This window comes from Orycteropus afer, unplaced genomic scaffold (assembly GCF_000298275.1).
Source record: "Orycteropus afer afer isolate SDZICR_OR568_19922 unplaced genomic scaffold, OryAfe1.0 scaffold00193, whole genome shotgun sequence".
Classification (NCBI taxonomy): Eukaryota; Metazoa; Chordata; class Mammalia; order Tubulidentata; family Orycteropodidae; genus Orycteropus; species Orycteropus afer.
The window spans coordinates 4,206,878-4,224,705 of record NW_006921780.1 but is presented as its reverse complement, the minus strand read 5'-3'; the positions used below and the strand labels follow the sequence as shown (position 1 = coordinate 4,224,705).

The 17,828-nt window shown below is 50.4% G+C and overlaps 1 protein-coding gene across 1 annotated transcript in view; it reads left to right on the top strand.

Annotated features, from left to right (window-relative positions):
• IGSF9 (immunoglobulin superfamily member 9) overlaps positions 1-16,939 on the top strand; it is a 26,715-nt gene extending 9,776 nt beyond the window's left edge. Inside the window, exons 3-20 of the mRNA XM_042781899.1 lie at positions 1,087-1,239; positions 1,981-2,150; positions 2,369-2,480; positions 3,693-3,834; positions 3,938-4,083; positions 4,178-4,320; positions 10,059-10,199; positions 10,996-11,112; positions 11,319-11,469; positions 11,664-11,787; positions 12,057-12,232; positions 12,689-12,939; positions 13,146-13,230; positions 13,329-13,505; positions 14,742-14,784; positions 15,104-15,955; positions 16,400-16,527; positions 16,758-16,939. Of these exons, the coding sequence (XP_042637833.1) occupies positions 1,087-1,239; positions 1,981-2,150; positions 2,369-2,480; positions 3,693-3,834; positions 3,938-4,083; positions 4,178-4,320; positions 10,059-10,199; positions 10,996-11,112; positions 11,319-11,469; positions 11,664-11,787; positions 12,057-12,232; positions 12,689-12,939; positions 13,146-13,230; positions 13,329-13,505; positions 14,742-14,784; positions 15,104-15,955; positions 16,400-16,527; positions 16,758-16,939 (3,293 nt within the window). The remainder of the gene's footprint in view (positions 1-1,086; positions 1,240-1,980; positions 2,151-2,368; positions 2,481-3,692; positions 3,835-3,937; positions 4,084-4,177; positions 4,321-10,058; positions 10,200-10,995; positions 11,113-11,318; positions 11,470-11,663; positions 11,788-12,056; positions 12,233-12,688; positions 12,940-13,145; positions 13,231-13,328; positions 13,506-14,741; positions 14,785-15,103; positions 15,956-16,399; positions 16,528-16,757) is intronic.
• The last annotated feature ends 889 nt before the right edge of the window (positions 16,940-17,828 follow it).

Genomic DNA, 17,828 nt, shown 5'->3' with positions numbered 1-17,828 from the left:
GCAAATTCTTCTGTTAGTTGGGGTTTAGTCTACTTCTATATCCTTCCCTTCAAGGCTCAGGGGTCCAGGATTATCTTCTGTGTCTGTGTTAATTGGTTTCTCTTTTCTTTGTTGAAGAGGGTCTGTGCAGTCTTTCTCCCTAGTCCGCCATCTTGCCAGAACTGTGCTTTCATTTTTTGAAGATGAAGAAACTGAAGTTGAGAAAGTTTAAGTAACTTGCCCAAAGGAGCACACAGCAGAGTGGGGATTGTGTCTAGGTCTTTCTGTGTGTGCCTCTCTCACTTAGTTGCAGTGCCAGGGACCCCTAAAGCTGTCTGGGGTGTTGAGTCTATTAGGGGAGAACTAGAGGGGTTTGGGGTACACACTCTCCCTTTGAGGCTATGTGGTGTGGGTATTGACTAAGTTGGGGCTGAGGTGTCTGCTTGGGCTGTGGCTTTGTGGCTGTATGTGGTCAGTCAGCTGGAGCCTGAGTGCCTGGGGCATGGAGAGGCTGGGGATGAGGCTGCTGACTTTGCTGCCTGGCTGGGCTAGACTGTGGCCACCCTAAGGCGCTTAGGCCGCTGATAATAGCCCTGAGGGATTAGGGGCTTTGTCAGGGGAGGTCTAGGTCCCTGCGAGGGCCCCAGTCTCTGCTGGTTTCCAGGGAGTCCTCTGGTGGGAGGAGGGCTCCTGGAAGCTCATACCTTCTCCTATGGAAGAACTCTGGAGTGAGGGGCAGATGTTGCAAGAATCCAGAGGAGACCATGTGCTGGCTCCCCTACCCACTTCCCTCAATGCAGGAAGCTGAGTGAAGTTTAGTGGAACTTTCTGTCCACCTTCTGCCTTTCTGGGTTTCTCTTTGTCTACACTGGGTCCACCCTGCTGAAAGACAGGAATGGTCAGAGGGGCTGGACCCAGAGACCTACTCCCAGTGACCCCAGCCCCCAGTGATTCCATCCCCACATATGCCTCCTCAAGGCCCACTCTATTCGGGTAACTGAGAGAGACTGAGCCAGTTCCTGACCTCTGAGAATGACCAGTGTGGCCAGGTGTTGGGGACTACCATGAGGTCCTATGGGCATCTCTGATTCAGGGCTCCTCCCCCAGGGCGAGTCCGGCTGCAGAAAGGGGCATCACTCCAGATCCAGGGGCTCCGGGTGGAAGACCAGGGCTGGTACGAGTGCCGTGTGTTCTTCTTGGACCAGCACCGCCCTGAGGACGACTTTGCTAACGGCTCCTGGGTGCATCTCACAGTCAATTGTATGAAGCTGGGGTGCAAGTGGTGAAGAAGGGGAATGATGGGGACCTCTGGTGGGAAAAATGGGAAGAGGAAGTTCTATTTCCATCCACATGCAGTTCCAGTGCTCCACCCTTTCTGATACCCATGTTTGCATGCTCACTGCATCCTCCTACCCTTTCAGTTCTTCAAATCTAAATCCAGTCAGCTTTCTAGACTTCAGGCTTTGTGTGAAGAGCTTCTTGTTCTTTCCTCTCTGCCCTGCTCCTGCTTCCCTTGCCATAAGATGGCAACTGAGGGGTGGACTTGGGCCCTGAGTAAACCATAGCTCACATACATATATATAGCACTTTGTTTTTTCAAAATGCATTTTCACCCAGTGCTTCATCAATTCTCCTTCAATCCTAAGAAGGGGAGAGGTCATAATTATTCCCATTTCACCGATGAGGAAGCTGGGGCACAGAAAGGCTAGATCATGCAGATCCTAGATCCCAGGCCTCCTGACTTCCAGAACAGTGCTCTCCTGAGGGCACCTAGCTCTTCTTGCTTTGGACCCCCAGCCTGTACTCACTCCCAGCTTGGCAGGCCAGTGTGTGGGTGTAGGCTTGCTTTGGGTGCAGCACACAGGGTGGCTCTGGGTTGGAGTTCCTCTGTAGCTGGGCATTCTGAAGCTGAGCCCCAAGTAGGCTGTCTCCCTGGCCCTCTGACATGTTCTTAGGGCTGTTAAGCTCCTCTGGCAGCCCCTCACTCCTCTCTCTCCGCAGCGCCCCCTCAATTCCAGGAGACACCTCCCCCAGTGCTGGAAGTGCGGGAACTGGAGCCCGTGACTCTGCGTTGTGTGGCCCGCGGGAGCCCCCAGCCTCGCGTGACTTGGAAGCTCCGAGGACAGGACCTTGGCCAGGGCCAGGTGCAGGTAAGCCTTGGGCTGGGCAGGGTGGGTCGGACAGAGGCCAGGGACTGATGGAGGCCTGGGAGCGGGTCTGGAGGACAAAGCCGGCAAAAGGTAGGCTGGGAGACCAATCAGCTGAGGAGGGGCGCACCTTGGCTGCATTGAGCCTGGGTCCTGCCGCCCTCTGCTGGCCAGCCTCGAAAGCACAACATCTGAGGCCGGTGGGAAGGGACTATAGTCACGAACTCCTTCCCCTGGTGCAGAATGGAACGCTGTGGATCCGGCGGGCCGAGCGGGGCAGCTCTGGGGTCTACACCTGCCAAGCATCCAGTACCGAGGGCAGTGCCACCCATGCCACTCAGCTGCTGGTGCAAGGTGCTAATTGGTGGGAGGGATGGGACCCAGGACACATGTGGGAAAGGACTGTGACCAGTGGCTAGGGGTGGGGTTGGGACACAAAGGAGGAGTGGGGAGGAGACTTGGGCCTGAGGATAGAGGCCTCTGGAGAGTGAGGGAGTTCCCAATGCAGGCTGTTGCTCTAAAACCATCGTCTTAATTTTATAAAGATCAGCAAATGGATGAGCGATATTTAGTGTCCAGCAGCAGTGTGGGAGAATGGAAAGGGCATGAGTGCTCATGTCAAATCTTCTGACTGTGAGCCATTTAACCTCCCTGAGCCCCAGTTTCCTTATTTAGGTCCATGCCTACTTTTCAGGCTGTTACAAGGTCTTAATTAGGTAACTACCAAGCACAGTGATTGGCATATTCCTGGCCCAGACCTCCCCTTTAGGAGGGAAGCTGAGAAGTCTAAGGCCCAGACTCTGCCTTCAGAGAGTATATTATCTATGTGGGGATAAAAGACTAATTTGTGAAATAAAGTGCTGTGGTGCTGTGGGCAAGGCAGGGTGGTACAATGGTTATGAGCAGTCTCTAGCATCAGGAAGGCCTAAATATGAATCTTACTTTCCCTGCTGACCTTGGCCAAGTCACCTAACCATCTCTCTGCCTTTCAATCTTAATTTCTCCATCTAGAAGATAGAATAATTCCTATCACAAAATGTTCTTGTGAAGATTAAATGAGTTGATAGAATTCCAGTGCTTAGCAGAGTGCCTGGCCTGCCGTAGGGGCTCCACATGCCAGCTCATATTATTATCCGCTCAGAATTGGGAAATGCTGCAGCATCTTTGGAGGAAGTTTGGGGTACCTGGATTAGGCTAAGAGAGAGAGTGATTTAAGACTTGACAGATGGGTAACTGAGTAAATGGTAACTAAGCAGTAACTGAGGGTAATGGAGCAGACAGTTAAAACTGAGCCTTACTCCTCCCACCACCACCACCCCAGTTTCTAGGTGGGGGAAACCAGATAAATGGGATTACCCCTGGTGGAGTGTAAGGAGAGCTGGTCTCAGGGGAGAGTATGAACTCTTCTTAAACCTGAGGGCAAGGTCTTAATGCAGTTCCCCAAGGCTCTGCAAGAACCAGCCTCATATTCCAGAAGGTAGAGCTGAGAGGAACTATAGAAGTGACCTCAGGGTTCTTGGAGGACTGTGAACTGAAGCCACCTCCCTTCCTGTGTGCTTCCTCCAGGACCTCCAGTCATTGTGGTACCCCCAAAAAACAGCACGGTCAATGCCTCCCAGGATGTTTCCCTGGCCTGCCAGGCTGAGGCATATCCTGCAAACCTCACCTACAGCTGGTTCCAAGACAGCATCAATGTCTTCCATATCAGGTGGGGCTTGGAAGAGGTGGGGGTGGGGGATTGGTAGAAAGTTTTTGAGGAGCCCTGGGGCTGGGCAGAGTCTGGACCATGCCCCATGCATGCCATATTACAGCCGCCTACAGTCCCGGGTACGGATCTTGGTGGATGGGAGCCTACGGCTGCAGGCTGCCCAGCCTGACGATGCTGGCCTCTACACCTGTGTGCCCAGCAATGGCCTCCTACACCCGCCTTCGGCCTCTGCCTACCTCACCGTGCTCTGTAAGCCTCACCCACCTCCTTCCCTCACCTTCCCACCTCTCCCTTGGGCCAGAGCTGTCCCTCCCCACTAACATGCCACTGCTTCTTCCCTCAGATCCAGCCCAGGTGATATCCATGCCTCCTGAGACAGCCCTGCCTGTAGGCATGCGGGGTGTGATCCAGTGTCCTGTTCGTGCCAATCCCCCACTGCTCTTTGTCAGCTGGACCAAGGATGGCCAGGCTCTGCAGCTGGACAAGGTACAGGCTTGGGGCAGGGGGAAAGAACAGCTTAGTTTGATGCTGTTCTGGTCAGAAGGACAGCTGAGGTGGAGTTAGTTTGATTGAGTGACCACAGAACGTGCACTTCTCATGAGGTGTTGTGCAGAGTGTTGAGTGGGGAGCAGAGACAAAGAGGCACCATCTTTAAGGAAGGTACAGCCTAAAGGGAGTAGGACAGTGCTTTTTAGTTTCTTAGTGCTGCTATAACAATGCTATAACGTGAGTGCTTTATTGAACAGAAATTCATTTTCTCACAGTTTAGGAGTCCAAATTCAGCACAGTGGCTATAGGAGAAGGCTCTCTTTCTATTGGCGTTAGGGGAGAGTCCTTGTCTTTAATTTGTGTTCCTTGGTGATCTTTACATGGTGTGGCTTCTGTCTTTCCCCATCCATGCTTGCTTGCTTGCTTCTGTGCCTAATCTGCTTTTTTCGTATCTCAAAAGTGCTTGGTTTAAGACACACCCTACATGGATATGGTTTCATTAACATAAGAAACTCCACTGCCAAATGGAATTTAATCCACAGGTATAGGGGTTTGGATTTATCTCACATATGTATTGTCAAGGGACACAATTTGGTCCATAACAGACAGCACATAGAGACACTGTGCTAGAAGGATAGCGTTGGAGTAAGTGCCTTCCTCTTAGGGATTTGGATCATGGGCCTTGAAGGATGGACAAAACTTCCAAGCAGAAACCACAGCCCAAAGGCAGGAAATAGAATAATGTGTGTGTAGTGTGAATAATGAGTCCTGCAGTTTGGTGGGAGCAGAAGTGCTTGTAGGAACATATGTGGTGCAGAGAAAGCTGGAAAGACAGGTTGAAGCCAAAAGGAAGAACTGTGGATATCAAGGAAATAGTGCCTCAATCCAAGGTGACTGGGATCTTTTATTTGTCTGCAGAGACTATAAATTCCTTGAGCGCTAGGATTGCATCTTTTAATCATAGTGTCCCCAGTAGTCATACTCAATACATTTCTGTAGAATTTTTTCTTTTTTTAAAGTCTAAAGGCTTTAGACTAAAAAGAACAGGTAAGGTTCAGCCAGAACAGGTTAGGCAGGTGGGGGACAGCCCCCAAGTGGCAGGGAACAGTGGCAGACAGGGCCGGCAGGAACATGTAGGGGGGTAGCCCAGGAAGTGAGAGGAGTGGTTGGAACAGCTAAGGGGGACAGACTTGTCTGTTGGTTTCTCACACTATGGTGGCTTGCATGTTGCTGTGAGGCTGGAGGATGTGCCAACAGGGGTGCCCATAGTGGACTGGTTTTGGTGGAGCTTCCAGACTGAGATAGACTCAGAAGAACGAAGAGGCCATCCACTTCTCAAAGAATTGGCCAGTGAAAACCTTATGAATAGTAGTGAAACACTATCTAATATATTACTGGAAAATTTTATGAATAGCCCTGAGACATTGTCTGGTACAGTGCAGGGAGATGAGCCCCTCAGGTCAGATGGCACTCAATATATGACTGGGGAAGAGCTGCCTCATCAGAGTAGAGCCTACCTTAGTGATATGGATAAAGTAGAGCTTTCGGGGCCTCCATCTGCTGAAGTAGCATTACTCAATATAAGAAACAGCTATAAACATCCATTGATAATTGGAACATGGAATGCATGAAGTATGAATCTAGGAAAATTGGAAGTTGTCAAAAATGAAATGGAATGCATAAGGATTGATATCCTAGGCATCAGCGAGCTGAAATGGACCTTTTGGGGCCATTTTGAATCAGATAACCATATGATCTACTATGCTGGGAATGATGAATTGGAGAGGAATGGTGTGACATTCATCACAAAGAATGTTTCAAGATCAATCCTGAAGTACAATGCTGTCAGTGATAGAATAATATCCATACACCTACAAGGAAAGCCAGTTAATACAACTATTATTCAAATTTATGCACCAACCACCAAAGCCAAAGATGAGGAAATTGAAGATTTTTAAACAACTTCTGCATTCTGAAATTGACCAAACCTGTAATCAAGATGTGCTGATTATCACTGGTGACTGGAATGCAAAAGTTGGAAACAAAGAAGAATCACTGGTAGTTGGAAAATTTGGCCTTGGAGATAGAAATAATGCTGGAGATCGCATGATAGTATTTTGCAAGAACAACACAAATACCTCTTTTCAACAACACAAATCGTGGCTATACACGTGGACTTCACCAGACAGAGTGCACAGGAATCACACTAACTACATCTGTGGCAAGAGGCAATGGAGAAACTCAATATCTTCAGCCAAAACAAGGCCAGGAGTTGATTGTGGAACAGACCATCAGCTGCTCATATGCAAGTATAAGTTCAAGTTGAAAACAATTAAAACAAGTCCATAAGAGCCAAAAATGAACTTGATTATATCCCTCCTGAATTTAGAGACCATTTAAAGAATAGATTTGATATACTGAACACCAATGACCGAAAACCAGAGCAATTGGGGGATGACATCAAGAGCATCATCCACGAAGAAAGCAAAAGGTCATTAAAAAGACAGGAAAGGAAGAAAAGACCAAAATGGATGTCAGAAGAGACTCTGAAACTTGCTCTTGAATGGAGAGTAGCTAAAGCAAATGGAAGAAATGACAAGATAGAAGAGCTAAACAGAAGATTTCAAAGAGCAGCTCGAGAAGACAAAGTCAATTATTATTATGAAATGTGCAAAGACATGGAGTTGGAAAGCCAAAAGGGAAGAACATGCTTGGCATTTCTCAAGCTGAAAGAGGAAGAGGAAATTTAAGCCTTGAGTTGCAATACTGAAAGATTCTATGGACAATATATTGAATGATGCAGGAAACATCAAAAGAAGATGGGAGGAATACACAGTCACTGTACCAAAAAGAACTGGTTGATGTTCATCCATTTCAGGAGGTAGCATACGATCAAGAACCAATGGTATTGAAGGAAGAAGTTGAAGCTGCACTGAGGGAACTGGTGAAAAACAAGGCTCCAGGAATTGATGGGATACCCATTGAGATGTTTCAACAAACGGATGCCACACTGGAGGCACTCACTTGGCTATGCCAAAAGATTTGGAAGACAATTACCTGGCCAACTGACTGGAAAAGATTCATATTTGTACCCATTCCAAAGAAAGGTGATCCCACATGTGACAGTTGGAGCTGTGTGTCAACTTGGCTGGACCACAATTCTGTGTGGTTTAAGCTGTTGTGATGTGGTTATTCCCATGATGGGATCAGATGATTATGTTATGAGCAGGCAATCTCTTGAAAGGGAGTTTCCCTAGGAGTGTGGCCTGCTTCTAGTATATCTATGGACATTCCAGGAAAAGAGACATTCTTCTGTGGATCGGGATTCTATTGTGGTGCCTACAACTGTCCGTGAGTGAACAATCCACCATTTGGCCTAGAGATCTTGGATTTGTCATTCGTTGGAGTCAACAGCCGGTGTACTGCCTTGAGCTCAGCCCTTGCAGCTGCAAGAGTCGGGAAGAGCCTCCACCTTGATGTGGAAAAGGCTCCAGGTTGACGTTTGATACAGGAACTTTGGACTTGACAGCTTCTGTAAGTGTGTGAGCCATTTTCCTAAGATAAATTTCTCTATATATACACATACATAAACTTTACTGGTTTTGTTTCTCTAGAGAACCCAGTCTAACACACTACAGAATGTGGAAATTATCAAACAATATCATTATTATCACACGCAAGTAAAATCTTACCGAAGATAATTCAAAAACCATTACAGCAGTATATAGGCAGAGAACTTCCAGAAATGCAAGCTAGATTCAGAAGAGGATGTGGAACAAGGGATATCATTGCTGATGTCAGATGGATCTTGGCTCAAAGCAAAGAATACCAGAAGGATGTTTACTTATGTTTTATTGACTATACAAAGGCATTCAATTGTGTGGATCATGACAAATTATGGGTAACTGAAAAGAATGGGAATTCCAGAACACTTAATTGTACTCATGAAGAACTTTTACATAGACCAGGAGGCTGCTGTTCAAACAGAACAAGGTTTAAAATCAAGAAAGGAGTTGTATCTTTTCACCATACTTATTCAGTCTGTATGCTGAACAAATAACCCAAGAAGTGGACTATATGAAGAAGAACGTGGCATCAGGATTAGAGGAAGGAAACACTGATGAAGACTGAGGACTATATATAATCTGCAGTAGGGATTGTACCTCAATATACAGAAGACAAAAATCCTCAAAACGGGACCAATAAGGAGCATCATGATAAATTGAGAAAAGATTGAAGTTGCAAAGTTTCAAATTACTTCATTCTACAATCAACACCAGTGGAAGCAGCAGTCAAGATATCAGACATCGTATAGCATTGGGCAAATCTGCTGCAAAGGACTTCTTTCAAATGCTGAAGAGCAAGGATGTTTCTTTAAAGACTAAGGTGTGCTTGACACAAGCCATGGTATTTTCAGTTGCCTCATATGCATGTGAGAGCTGGACAATGAAAAAGGAAGACCATAGAAGAGTCAGTGCTTTTGAGTTGTAATGTTGGCAAAGAATGATGAAAGTACTGTGGACTGCTGAAGGAACTAACAAATCTGTCCTGGATGAAGTGCAGCCAGAATGCTCCTTGGAAGCAAGAATGGCCAAACTTTGTCTCACCTACTTTGGTCATGTTGTAAGAAGGGACCATTCCCTGGAGAAGGATATCATGCTTGGCAAAGTGGAGGGACAATGAAACAGGGGAAGGCCCTCAATGAGATGGATTGACACCGTGGCTACGACAATAGGCTTGGATATAGCAAAGATTGTGGGGCTGGCACAGGACTGGGCAGTGTTTCGTTCTGCTGTACGAGGTCACTATAAGTTGGAGACGACTCGACAGCACCTAACAATAACAACAAAAGGCATCTGGAGCCCGTGAAGTATTGTGAGCAATGGTGTGATACCATCAGAGTTGTTTGTGATCGGTTGAGTTTGTCCATTGGAATGTGGACGGGGAGAGACTAGACACAGGGAGAGGAGCTCATAGGCTGTTGAAATGGTCCAGGTATGAGGTTATGAAATCTGAGTTAGAGAAGAAGACATGGAGAAGGATGGGTTCTCATGCCCAGCCAAAGGGACTTCCCAGATGACAGACTTACAGGTAGTATAGTGGGGTCTTTGATAGAAATAGGGATGCTAGGAAGAGGAACTGGTTTGGGGTGAAAAGGAGTCTGTCTCTTGGTGGTGAAAACACTTATTAAGTGCTTGGCTGCTAATGAAAGGCTGGAGGTTAAAGTCCATCCTGAGGTGCCTCAAGAGAAAGGCCTGATGATCTACTCCTGAAAAAATCAGCCATTGAAAATGCTGTGGAGCACAGTTCTACTCTGACACACATGGAGTTATCATGGATTGGTGTCAGTTAGACAAGTGGCTAACTGGTTAGGGTGGAAATGCTGAATTTAGTTGCAGAATGCTGGGGGAATAGCCAGATGAGGTCCGAGCAGGCAGCAAGCCCCAGAGGGCTTCATTCCAGCTTTAGGGGGATCCCATTCACACTCTGTATTTTCTGTGTATGGTGCCCCCTAGAATTGTGTAGTCATAGCTGCCACAGTTATTTATAATGGCCTCTTAGCTGGATAGAGAGAAATGAGGGACTGGAATTCAGAGAGAGGTCAGGTCCAGAGATACTTGAGACATTTGCATACAGGTGGGTTGCTCATATGGTCTCTGTCTCCTGCCTTGCCTCTCCCATTATGGTCTTGCATCTCCTGAGGTTCTCTGGTTGTCATCTCTTCTTTCTCTCAGTTCCCAGGCTGGTCCCAGGGCCCAGAAGGCTCACTGTTCATTGCCTTGGGGAATGAGGATGCCCTAGGAGAATACTCCTGCACCCCCTACAACAGCCTTGGTACCGCAGGGCCCTCCCCAGTAACACGTGTGCTGCTCAAGGTAAGGCCTAAGGTGGTCCAGGGGCCTGCAGCAGAAGTAGGTCAGGTGGCTGAAGATGCTGAAGATGTGTGCCTCACTGCTGAGGCCTGGCTGACAGATTAAGGTGGATAGATATGTGTGGGAGGGACTCCTAAGTCTCTGGCTTCCCCATAGTGGCCACAGTAGCAGTTGTCAAATGCTATACACAGACACTTTGGCAGAGATGGTGCTGGGGAAGTAGGATGTCAGGCACACAACATATCCACACAGTAAGACATAAAGAACAAAGGATAGAAATGGACCCTAACTACCCCAGTTCTCGTGGGAACTCTGGTAGCAGAGTGGCTAAGGCACTTCACTGCTAACCAGAAGGCTGGTGGTTCAAACCACCAACCACTCCTCAGAAGGAAGATGGGGCAATCTACTTCCGTAGTGATACTGCTTCGGAAACCCAAGGAGGGGTCACTATGAGTCAGATCTGACTCGACAGCACATAACAACAACAACAAACCCAAATTCTCACCAACCTCTAGGGAGGAAAAGCTTGGAAAGCAAAAAAGGAGAGTAAAAGGGTGTGTTCTGTAGAGGTTTGGACATCACCAGAGAGACCTACCCCTACCCCAAATCCTTGTTTATCCCAACAGTTCCCTCCAGCCCCGCCCACTAAAGCTAGAAAGAAATTGAGAGCTGGAGAAAGAATGAGATAGAGACATATGATGTAACAGGGAGTGACAGGAAGGGGAAGTAATTAGGCTGAGTTAGCAATGAAAGCAAGGCCACAAGAGAGCCCCCTCCCAATGCCAGTCCTGGCTTGCAGGCTCCCCCAGCTTTTATAGAACGGCCCAAGGAAGAATATTTCCAGGAAGTAGGGCGGGAGCTACTTATCCCTTGCTCTGCCCAAGGAGACCCTCCTCCTATTATCTCTTGGACTAAGGTAAGGCTCCTGACTGCTCTACCTATATTTGTGCCCACTACATCCCTGCCTTTCCTTCCCCTGGGCCATTCTGTGGGAAGGAGAATGTGGGAAAGAGGGCTGTCAGAGGTGGGGTGGGAGGAAGCTGGAGCTGCCCAGAGAGAAGAGTGGCGCCCTTGGTGAGGGGTGGCTGCGTGTGTCCTCAGGGCTGACCAGTGGTTCTGTAGGTGGGTCGGGCGCTGCGAGGCCAGGCCCAGGTGGACAGCAACAGCAGTCTGATCCTGCGGCCACTGACCAAGGAGGCCCACGGGCGATGGGAGTGCAGTGCCAGCAATGCTGTCACCCGAGTAGCCACTTCTACGAATGTCTATGTGCTGGGTTAGTGGCTGAAGAGCGGGACAGGGGGCTGGAGAAAACCATATGGGACAGGAAATAGGGGAATCATTTTTGGATGCCCACATGGGAGGACCCCTGAGGTGAGGGGTGGAAGGAAGAGACCTTGAGCTCACTTTAGCTCTTCACCTTCTGTTGGGCCCTGAGCACCATCTCTTGCCCCATTCTTGTCTACCCAGGCACCAGCCCCCATGTTGTCACAAATGTGTCCGTGGTACCTTTGCCCAAGGGTGCCAATGTCTCCTGGGAGCCTGGCTTTGATGGTGGCTATCTGCAGAGATTCAGTGTCTGGTACACCCCATTGTGAGTGCCCCTGCCATCACTGTGCACCAGTCTCACTTCCTCTCCTCTCCTCTCCACCTGAATCTCTCTGGCTCTCTGGGCCTTTTCCTATCCCTTTATCCCTGGTCCTGCCCCAACTCGCTGCCCTGTTTCCAGAGAAACTTAGATGTTCAGGGCCCAGGTCCTGAGACCTGAATGGTTGAAAGTTGGGGAGGGACCAAATTCAGCTCTCTGAAGTCTTTCTGGTATTCCTAGCTCCTCAGATGCCCCCATTTCCTCATGCCCCCCAGGGCCAAACGTCCTGACCGAGCCCACTATGATTGGGTGTCCCTGGCAGTGCCTGTAGGAGCTGCTCACCTTCTGGTGCAAGGGCTGCAGCCCCACACCCAATACCAGTTCAGCATCCTCGCTCAGAACAAACTGGGGAGTGGGCCCTTCAGCGAGATCGTCTTGTCTGCTCCTGAAGGTGAGAACCCTCACTCCTGAGCAGCAGAGACAAGGATGAGGGAGGGGTGGTAGGGAAAGCCTAGACATAGGAGGACCTGAATGGGAGAGGAGCAGGGGTGCTGGGGAGCTTAGGGTCCAGAGGGGCTTGTGGGAGATAATTTGGGCTTGTCTTTAGGAGCTTTGGAAGGATAGTTGGGCATTGGGAGCTGTGGAAACAAACTCTGGTGGCGTAGTGAGTAAGGCATTTGGCTGCTAACCAGACGGTCGGTGGTTTAACCATACCAGCTGCTCCATGGGAGGAAGATGAGGCAATCTGCTTCTATAAAGATTTACAGCCTTGGAAACCCAATGGGGATTGCTATTAGTTGGAATCGACTCGATGGTAGTGGGTTTTGGTTTTTTGGAGGGCTGTGGAAGGCCAGAGAAGAGGATGAAGGACTGGAGATCCAATCTCTGACCTGCCTGTCTCCAACAGGGCTTCCTACCACACCAGCTGCCCCCAGGCTTCCCCCGACAGAGATACCTCCTCCCCTGTCCCCTCCCCGAGGTCTCGTGGCAGTAAGGACACCTCGGGGGGTACTCCTGCATTGGGACCCACCAGAACTGGTCCCCAAGAAGCTGGATGGCTATGTGCTGGAGAGCCGGCAAGGCGCCCAGGGCTGGGAGGTGCTGGACAGGGCCGTGAGAGGCACAGAAATGCAGCTGCTGGTACCAGGGCTCATCAAGGTATGTATGGGAGGCCGCACTGGGAGAGTCCTCCTAGCAGCTCTCCGGCCCACCGTTCCATTTCCTGGTGCTTCCCAGAGTGATAATCTAAACCCTGATTTGACCATCTTCATCTCCTTCCTACCTGGTAACAACCAACTGAAGACTTGCCAAATGGGGTTGGGGTGGGCGGTGCTTTGCCCTGACGCTCTTCCTGGCACCCTCAGGATGTCTTCTATGAGTTCCGCCTTGTGGCCTTTGCCGGTAGTTATGTCAGTGAGCCCAGCAACACGGCCAACGTCTCCACTTCTGGTGAGAACTCATTGGAGAGAAGGGCATGGGGGGCTAGGGGCGGGGGCATGCCCCAAGCCCACCTAGCCTTGGGCACTTACTCATCGCTCCTTGCCCAGGCTTGGAGGTCTACCCGTCACGCACCCAGCTGCCTGGCCTTCTACCCCAGCCGGTGCTGGCTGGCGTAGTGGGCGGTGTCTGCTTCCTGGGCGTGGCCGTCCTTGTGAGCATCCTGGCCGCCTGCCTCATGAACCGGCGCAGGGCTGCCCGCCGCCGCCGCAAGCGCCTCCGCCAAGGTAGGCTTCTACCGTCATCCAGCAGGCTGGTGGTTAGCCTACCTGCTTCTTGAGCCCAGACCTAGACACTACAAGAGCCCTGCCCTTCCATAAGCTACTCTTAGTTGTTGCTGTGGGAGCTCTGGTGGCATAGTGCCTAAGGTATTTGACGGCTAACCAGAGGGCTGGAGGTTCAAACTCCCCAGCCACTCCTCAGAAGGAAGGTTGGGCAATCTACTTCCTTAGTGATACTGCCTCAGAAACCCAAGAAGGGGTTGCTCATTATGAGTCCTAGCCGACTCAGTGGCAGTGAGAGTTGTCAACTGCCGTCCAGTGGGTTCTGACTAACAGTGACTCTATGTACAACTGAGTCCTGCACCATCGTTACGATCATTGCTGTGTTTGAGCCCATTGTTGCAGCCACAGTGCTAATTTATTGAGAGCCCCCCTTTTTTTTGGCTGATTCTGTACTTTACCAAATATGATATCCCTCTCCAGGGACTGACCCCTTGAAATAACATGTTCATAGGCATCTGACTGCTAACCAGAAGGTTGGTGGTTCAAACCCACCAGCCACTCCGTGAAAGCAAGACTGGGCAATCTACTTCTGTAAATATTTACCACCTTTGAAGCCCTATGGGGGTCTCTATTAGTCAGAATCTACTTGATGGCAGTGGGTTTGGTTTTGGTTTATTACGTGAGAGGATGTCTTGCCATCCTCACTTCTAAGGAACTTTCTGGCTGTTCTTCCAAGACAAGAGTTACTCATTCTTCTCGTGGTCCATGGTATATTCAGTGTCCTTCACCAACGCATAATTCAAATGCATCAATTCTTCAGTCTTCCTAATTCATTGTCCGGCTTTCAGATACATATGAGGTGATTGAAAATACCATGGCTTGGGCTAGGCACACCTTAGTCCTCAAAATGACATCTTTGCTTTTTTTTAACACTTTAGAGTTCTTTTGCAGCAGATTTGCTCAATGCAATATGTCATTTGAATTCTTGACTGCTTCTGCCATGGGCATTGACCTGTGGATCCAAGTAACCTGAAAACTTGGAGGAAAATCCCTCCCTCCTCCGTGGTCCATTTCCAGAGCCCAGGGCCCTATAGAGCCTTGCCAGCTTCCCCCCCCCCGCCCCCCCGCGACTGGAGGCCTTCTGTATGAGGCTGGGTGCCTAAAGTTGGGTGAGAGGGTCTGTGCCTGTGACCCTGGAGGGACTTACTATTCTTTGCCTGTGTTCTCATTCCCTTACAGATCCACCTCTTATATTCTCTCCGCCCGGGAAGTCGGCCCCACAGTAAGTCCCTCCAACTCCTTGGCATCCTTCTGCTTTCCCACAGTACATGTTAGTGTCCTCTACTTCCTTTCCTGCACCTTGGGGAGGGGTGGGAGGACAGGGAACAGAAGTCAAAGGGAGAAGAGAATTGGGTGCAGAGGCCCCAGCGTGGGGCTGGTCCTGTGTTGCTGTGCCTTCCCTCCACCCTCTCCACCATGTTGGTCCTTTTCTCGCTTGCTCTCCCTAGCTCTGCTCTGTTGTGCTCCAGACCTCTCAAGGCCTGACGCTGGCTCCTGGGAGGGGGACTGGCCACAGACCCTGATCTCCTGTCCCTCCCCAGCTCTGCTCCGGGCTCGGGCAGTCCTGACAGTGTGGCGAAGCTGAAGCTCCAGGGCTCCCCAGCCCCCAGTCTGCGCCAGAGTCTACTCTGGGGAGAGCCTACCGGACCCCCCAGCCCCCCTCCGGATCTTCCACCTACCTGGGGGCCCTTACCCCTGGAGCCCATTTGCCGGGGCCCAGATGGGCGCTTTGTGATGGGATCCAGTGTGGGGGCCCCCCAAGGAAAGTCAGGCCCCAAGCAGCCAGAACCTCGGACCCCAGCCCGGCGTCAGGTCCGGTCCTTTGACTGCAGTAGCAGCAGCCCCAGTGGGGCCCCGCAGCCCCTCTGCATTGCAGACATCAGCCCTGTGGGGCCCACTCCAGCAGCCCCACCCAGCTCCCTGCCAGGTCCGGGCCCCCTGCTCCAGTATCTGAGCCTGCCCTTCTTTCGGGAGATGAATGTGGATGGGGACTGGCCACCCCTTGAGGATCCCAGCCCTGTTCCACCCCCAGATTATATGGGTACCCAGCCGTGCTCCACCTCATCTCTTCGTCTCCTGGACTCTGTTTCCCCCAGAGCAGTGCTCCCTGGGGTCCTAATAGGGTCTGGACCCCCCCGAGAGCCTCCTTACACAGCACTGGCCGACTGGACACTGAAGGAGCGGCTGCTGCCAGGCCTCCTCCCTGCTGCCCCTCGGGGCAGTCTCACAAGCCAGAGCAGTGGGAGAGGCAGCGCTTCTTTCCTGCGGCCCCCTTCCACAGCCCCCTCTGCAGGAGGCAGCTACCTCAGCCCCATTCCAGGGGACACCAGCAGCTGGGCTAGTGGCCCTGAGAGGTGGCCTCGAAGGGAGCATGTGGTGACAGTCAGCAAGAGGTGAGGGGACTCCTTGCCCATCCCCGCCTGATCCTGCCCTGTCATCTCAGAACTTCTCCCCAATACCCTCTGCCTTCTCTGCGCCACTCCCACTCGGGGGCCTGGAGACCTTGTCTTCTTTTGCTGAGGTCCAGGGATATTCAGCCCCTGGGAGGCACAAACAATTAAGCTTTTGACTACTAGCTAAAAGGTTGGCAGTTCAAACCCACTCAGAGGTGCCTTGGAAGACAAGCCTGGTGGTCTGCTTCCAAAAGGTCATAGCTTTGAAAATGCTATGGAGTACAGGTCTACTCTGCATGCATGGACTCCATGGCAATTAGTTTTCTTTTGTTTTTGTGATATTCAGGAAAACTCATAGCCAAGTTTAAGTTTGGGAACCCCAACTCCAGCCTTCTGGTTGCCCTCAGTTCCTCCACCCACCCACATCTTTGTCCCATCTGACAGGAGGAACACATCTGTGGATGAGAACTATGAATGGGACTCGGAATTTCCTGGGGATACGGAACTGCTAGAGACTCTGCACCTGGGCTTGGCAGGCCCCCGGCTCCGACCAGAAGCTGAGCCCGAGCTAGGTGCGTGAGCCCTCCTGGTCTCACTGTCCCACATCCTCCGAAGCCTTAGGGCCTAGTCTGTTCCCAGGCAGACCCTGGCCCCCATTGGACCCAAGAACAGGCTATTTTCTAGACCGTGTTTTGCTCTCATGACTCATCTGCACTGGCAGGCCCCGGAGAGTGTTTGAGCCTTCCGCTCTGTGAACCTCAAGCCTTCTTACTCCTCCTTGTCTTCTGCCCTCTTGTTGCAGGTAATAAGACCCCAGAGGAGGGCTGTACCCTGAACACTGCTCATGCTCCTGGCCCTGAGGCCCGCTGTGCTGCCCTTCGAGAGGAATTCCTGGCCTTCCGCCGCCGCCGAGATGCCACTCGGGCCCGGTTCCCAGTCTATCGACAGCCAGTTCCCCATCCTGAACAGGCTACTCTGCTGTGAACATCCCTGGCACATGAGGCTGGGCAAAGACACATGAACCCCAAGACCTAGCTCCAATCTGGGGCACTACTCTGCCCCTCTGGTACCCAGACTCTGATGGTGGGCTTGGGCAGGGGAGATACATGCTGATCCCTAGGTGAGTCCGGGGATTGGAACAGGAATCAGGTCTGCCCCTGTGTGTGTGTGTGTGTGTGTGTGTACGCGCGCGTGTTTTTTGTGGTGTGAGGTTTTTTACAGGTGAATAAAAAAATTCGAAAAATGTTTGTGTGTTGTCTAGCCCAGAATCTGAAGGAGGGATGGGAAAATCCCTGGACCCTTAAAAGAGGAGAGTCTTCCTACATGAATGGAGGTGCATTGAACATTCATTCAAAAAGCATTTATTGAGTGCCTACTGAGATCACCAACTAAGCCATTGAGCTAGATGCTGAGAAAATACAGAGTTCACTAAGACATGCCTTTGCCCTTGGGAAGTTCTTTCTAGGCAGTGAGGCAGGCAAGTAAACAAATAGTTACAGTATGATGGGATAAGTTCTGTGATAAAGCTGTGTGTTGGTTAATGTGATAGCACAAAGGAAGGATTCTGTTCAAGGCAATGAACATGTAGTGAGTGCTTACAGCATGTGTTAGGACAGATGCTACTCTTGGTGGTGGGGGAGAGGGGTTAGGGGAGCTTCAGAAGCATCCTAGCAGAAAGTGGTAATAATGGTGCTAATAGCTAACATTTGAACATTCACTATGTGTCAGGCACTGCTTGCTGTAAGCTCTTTACATACATTATTTAATTCTTCACAACTCTTTGAGGCAGGTACTACTATTAGTCCTATTTTATAGACAGAGTGCCTTGGTAACTTAACTTGCCCAGAGTCACAAAGCTGATAAATAGTAGAGC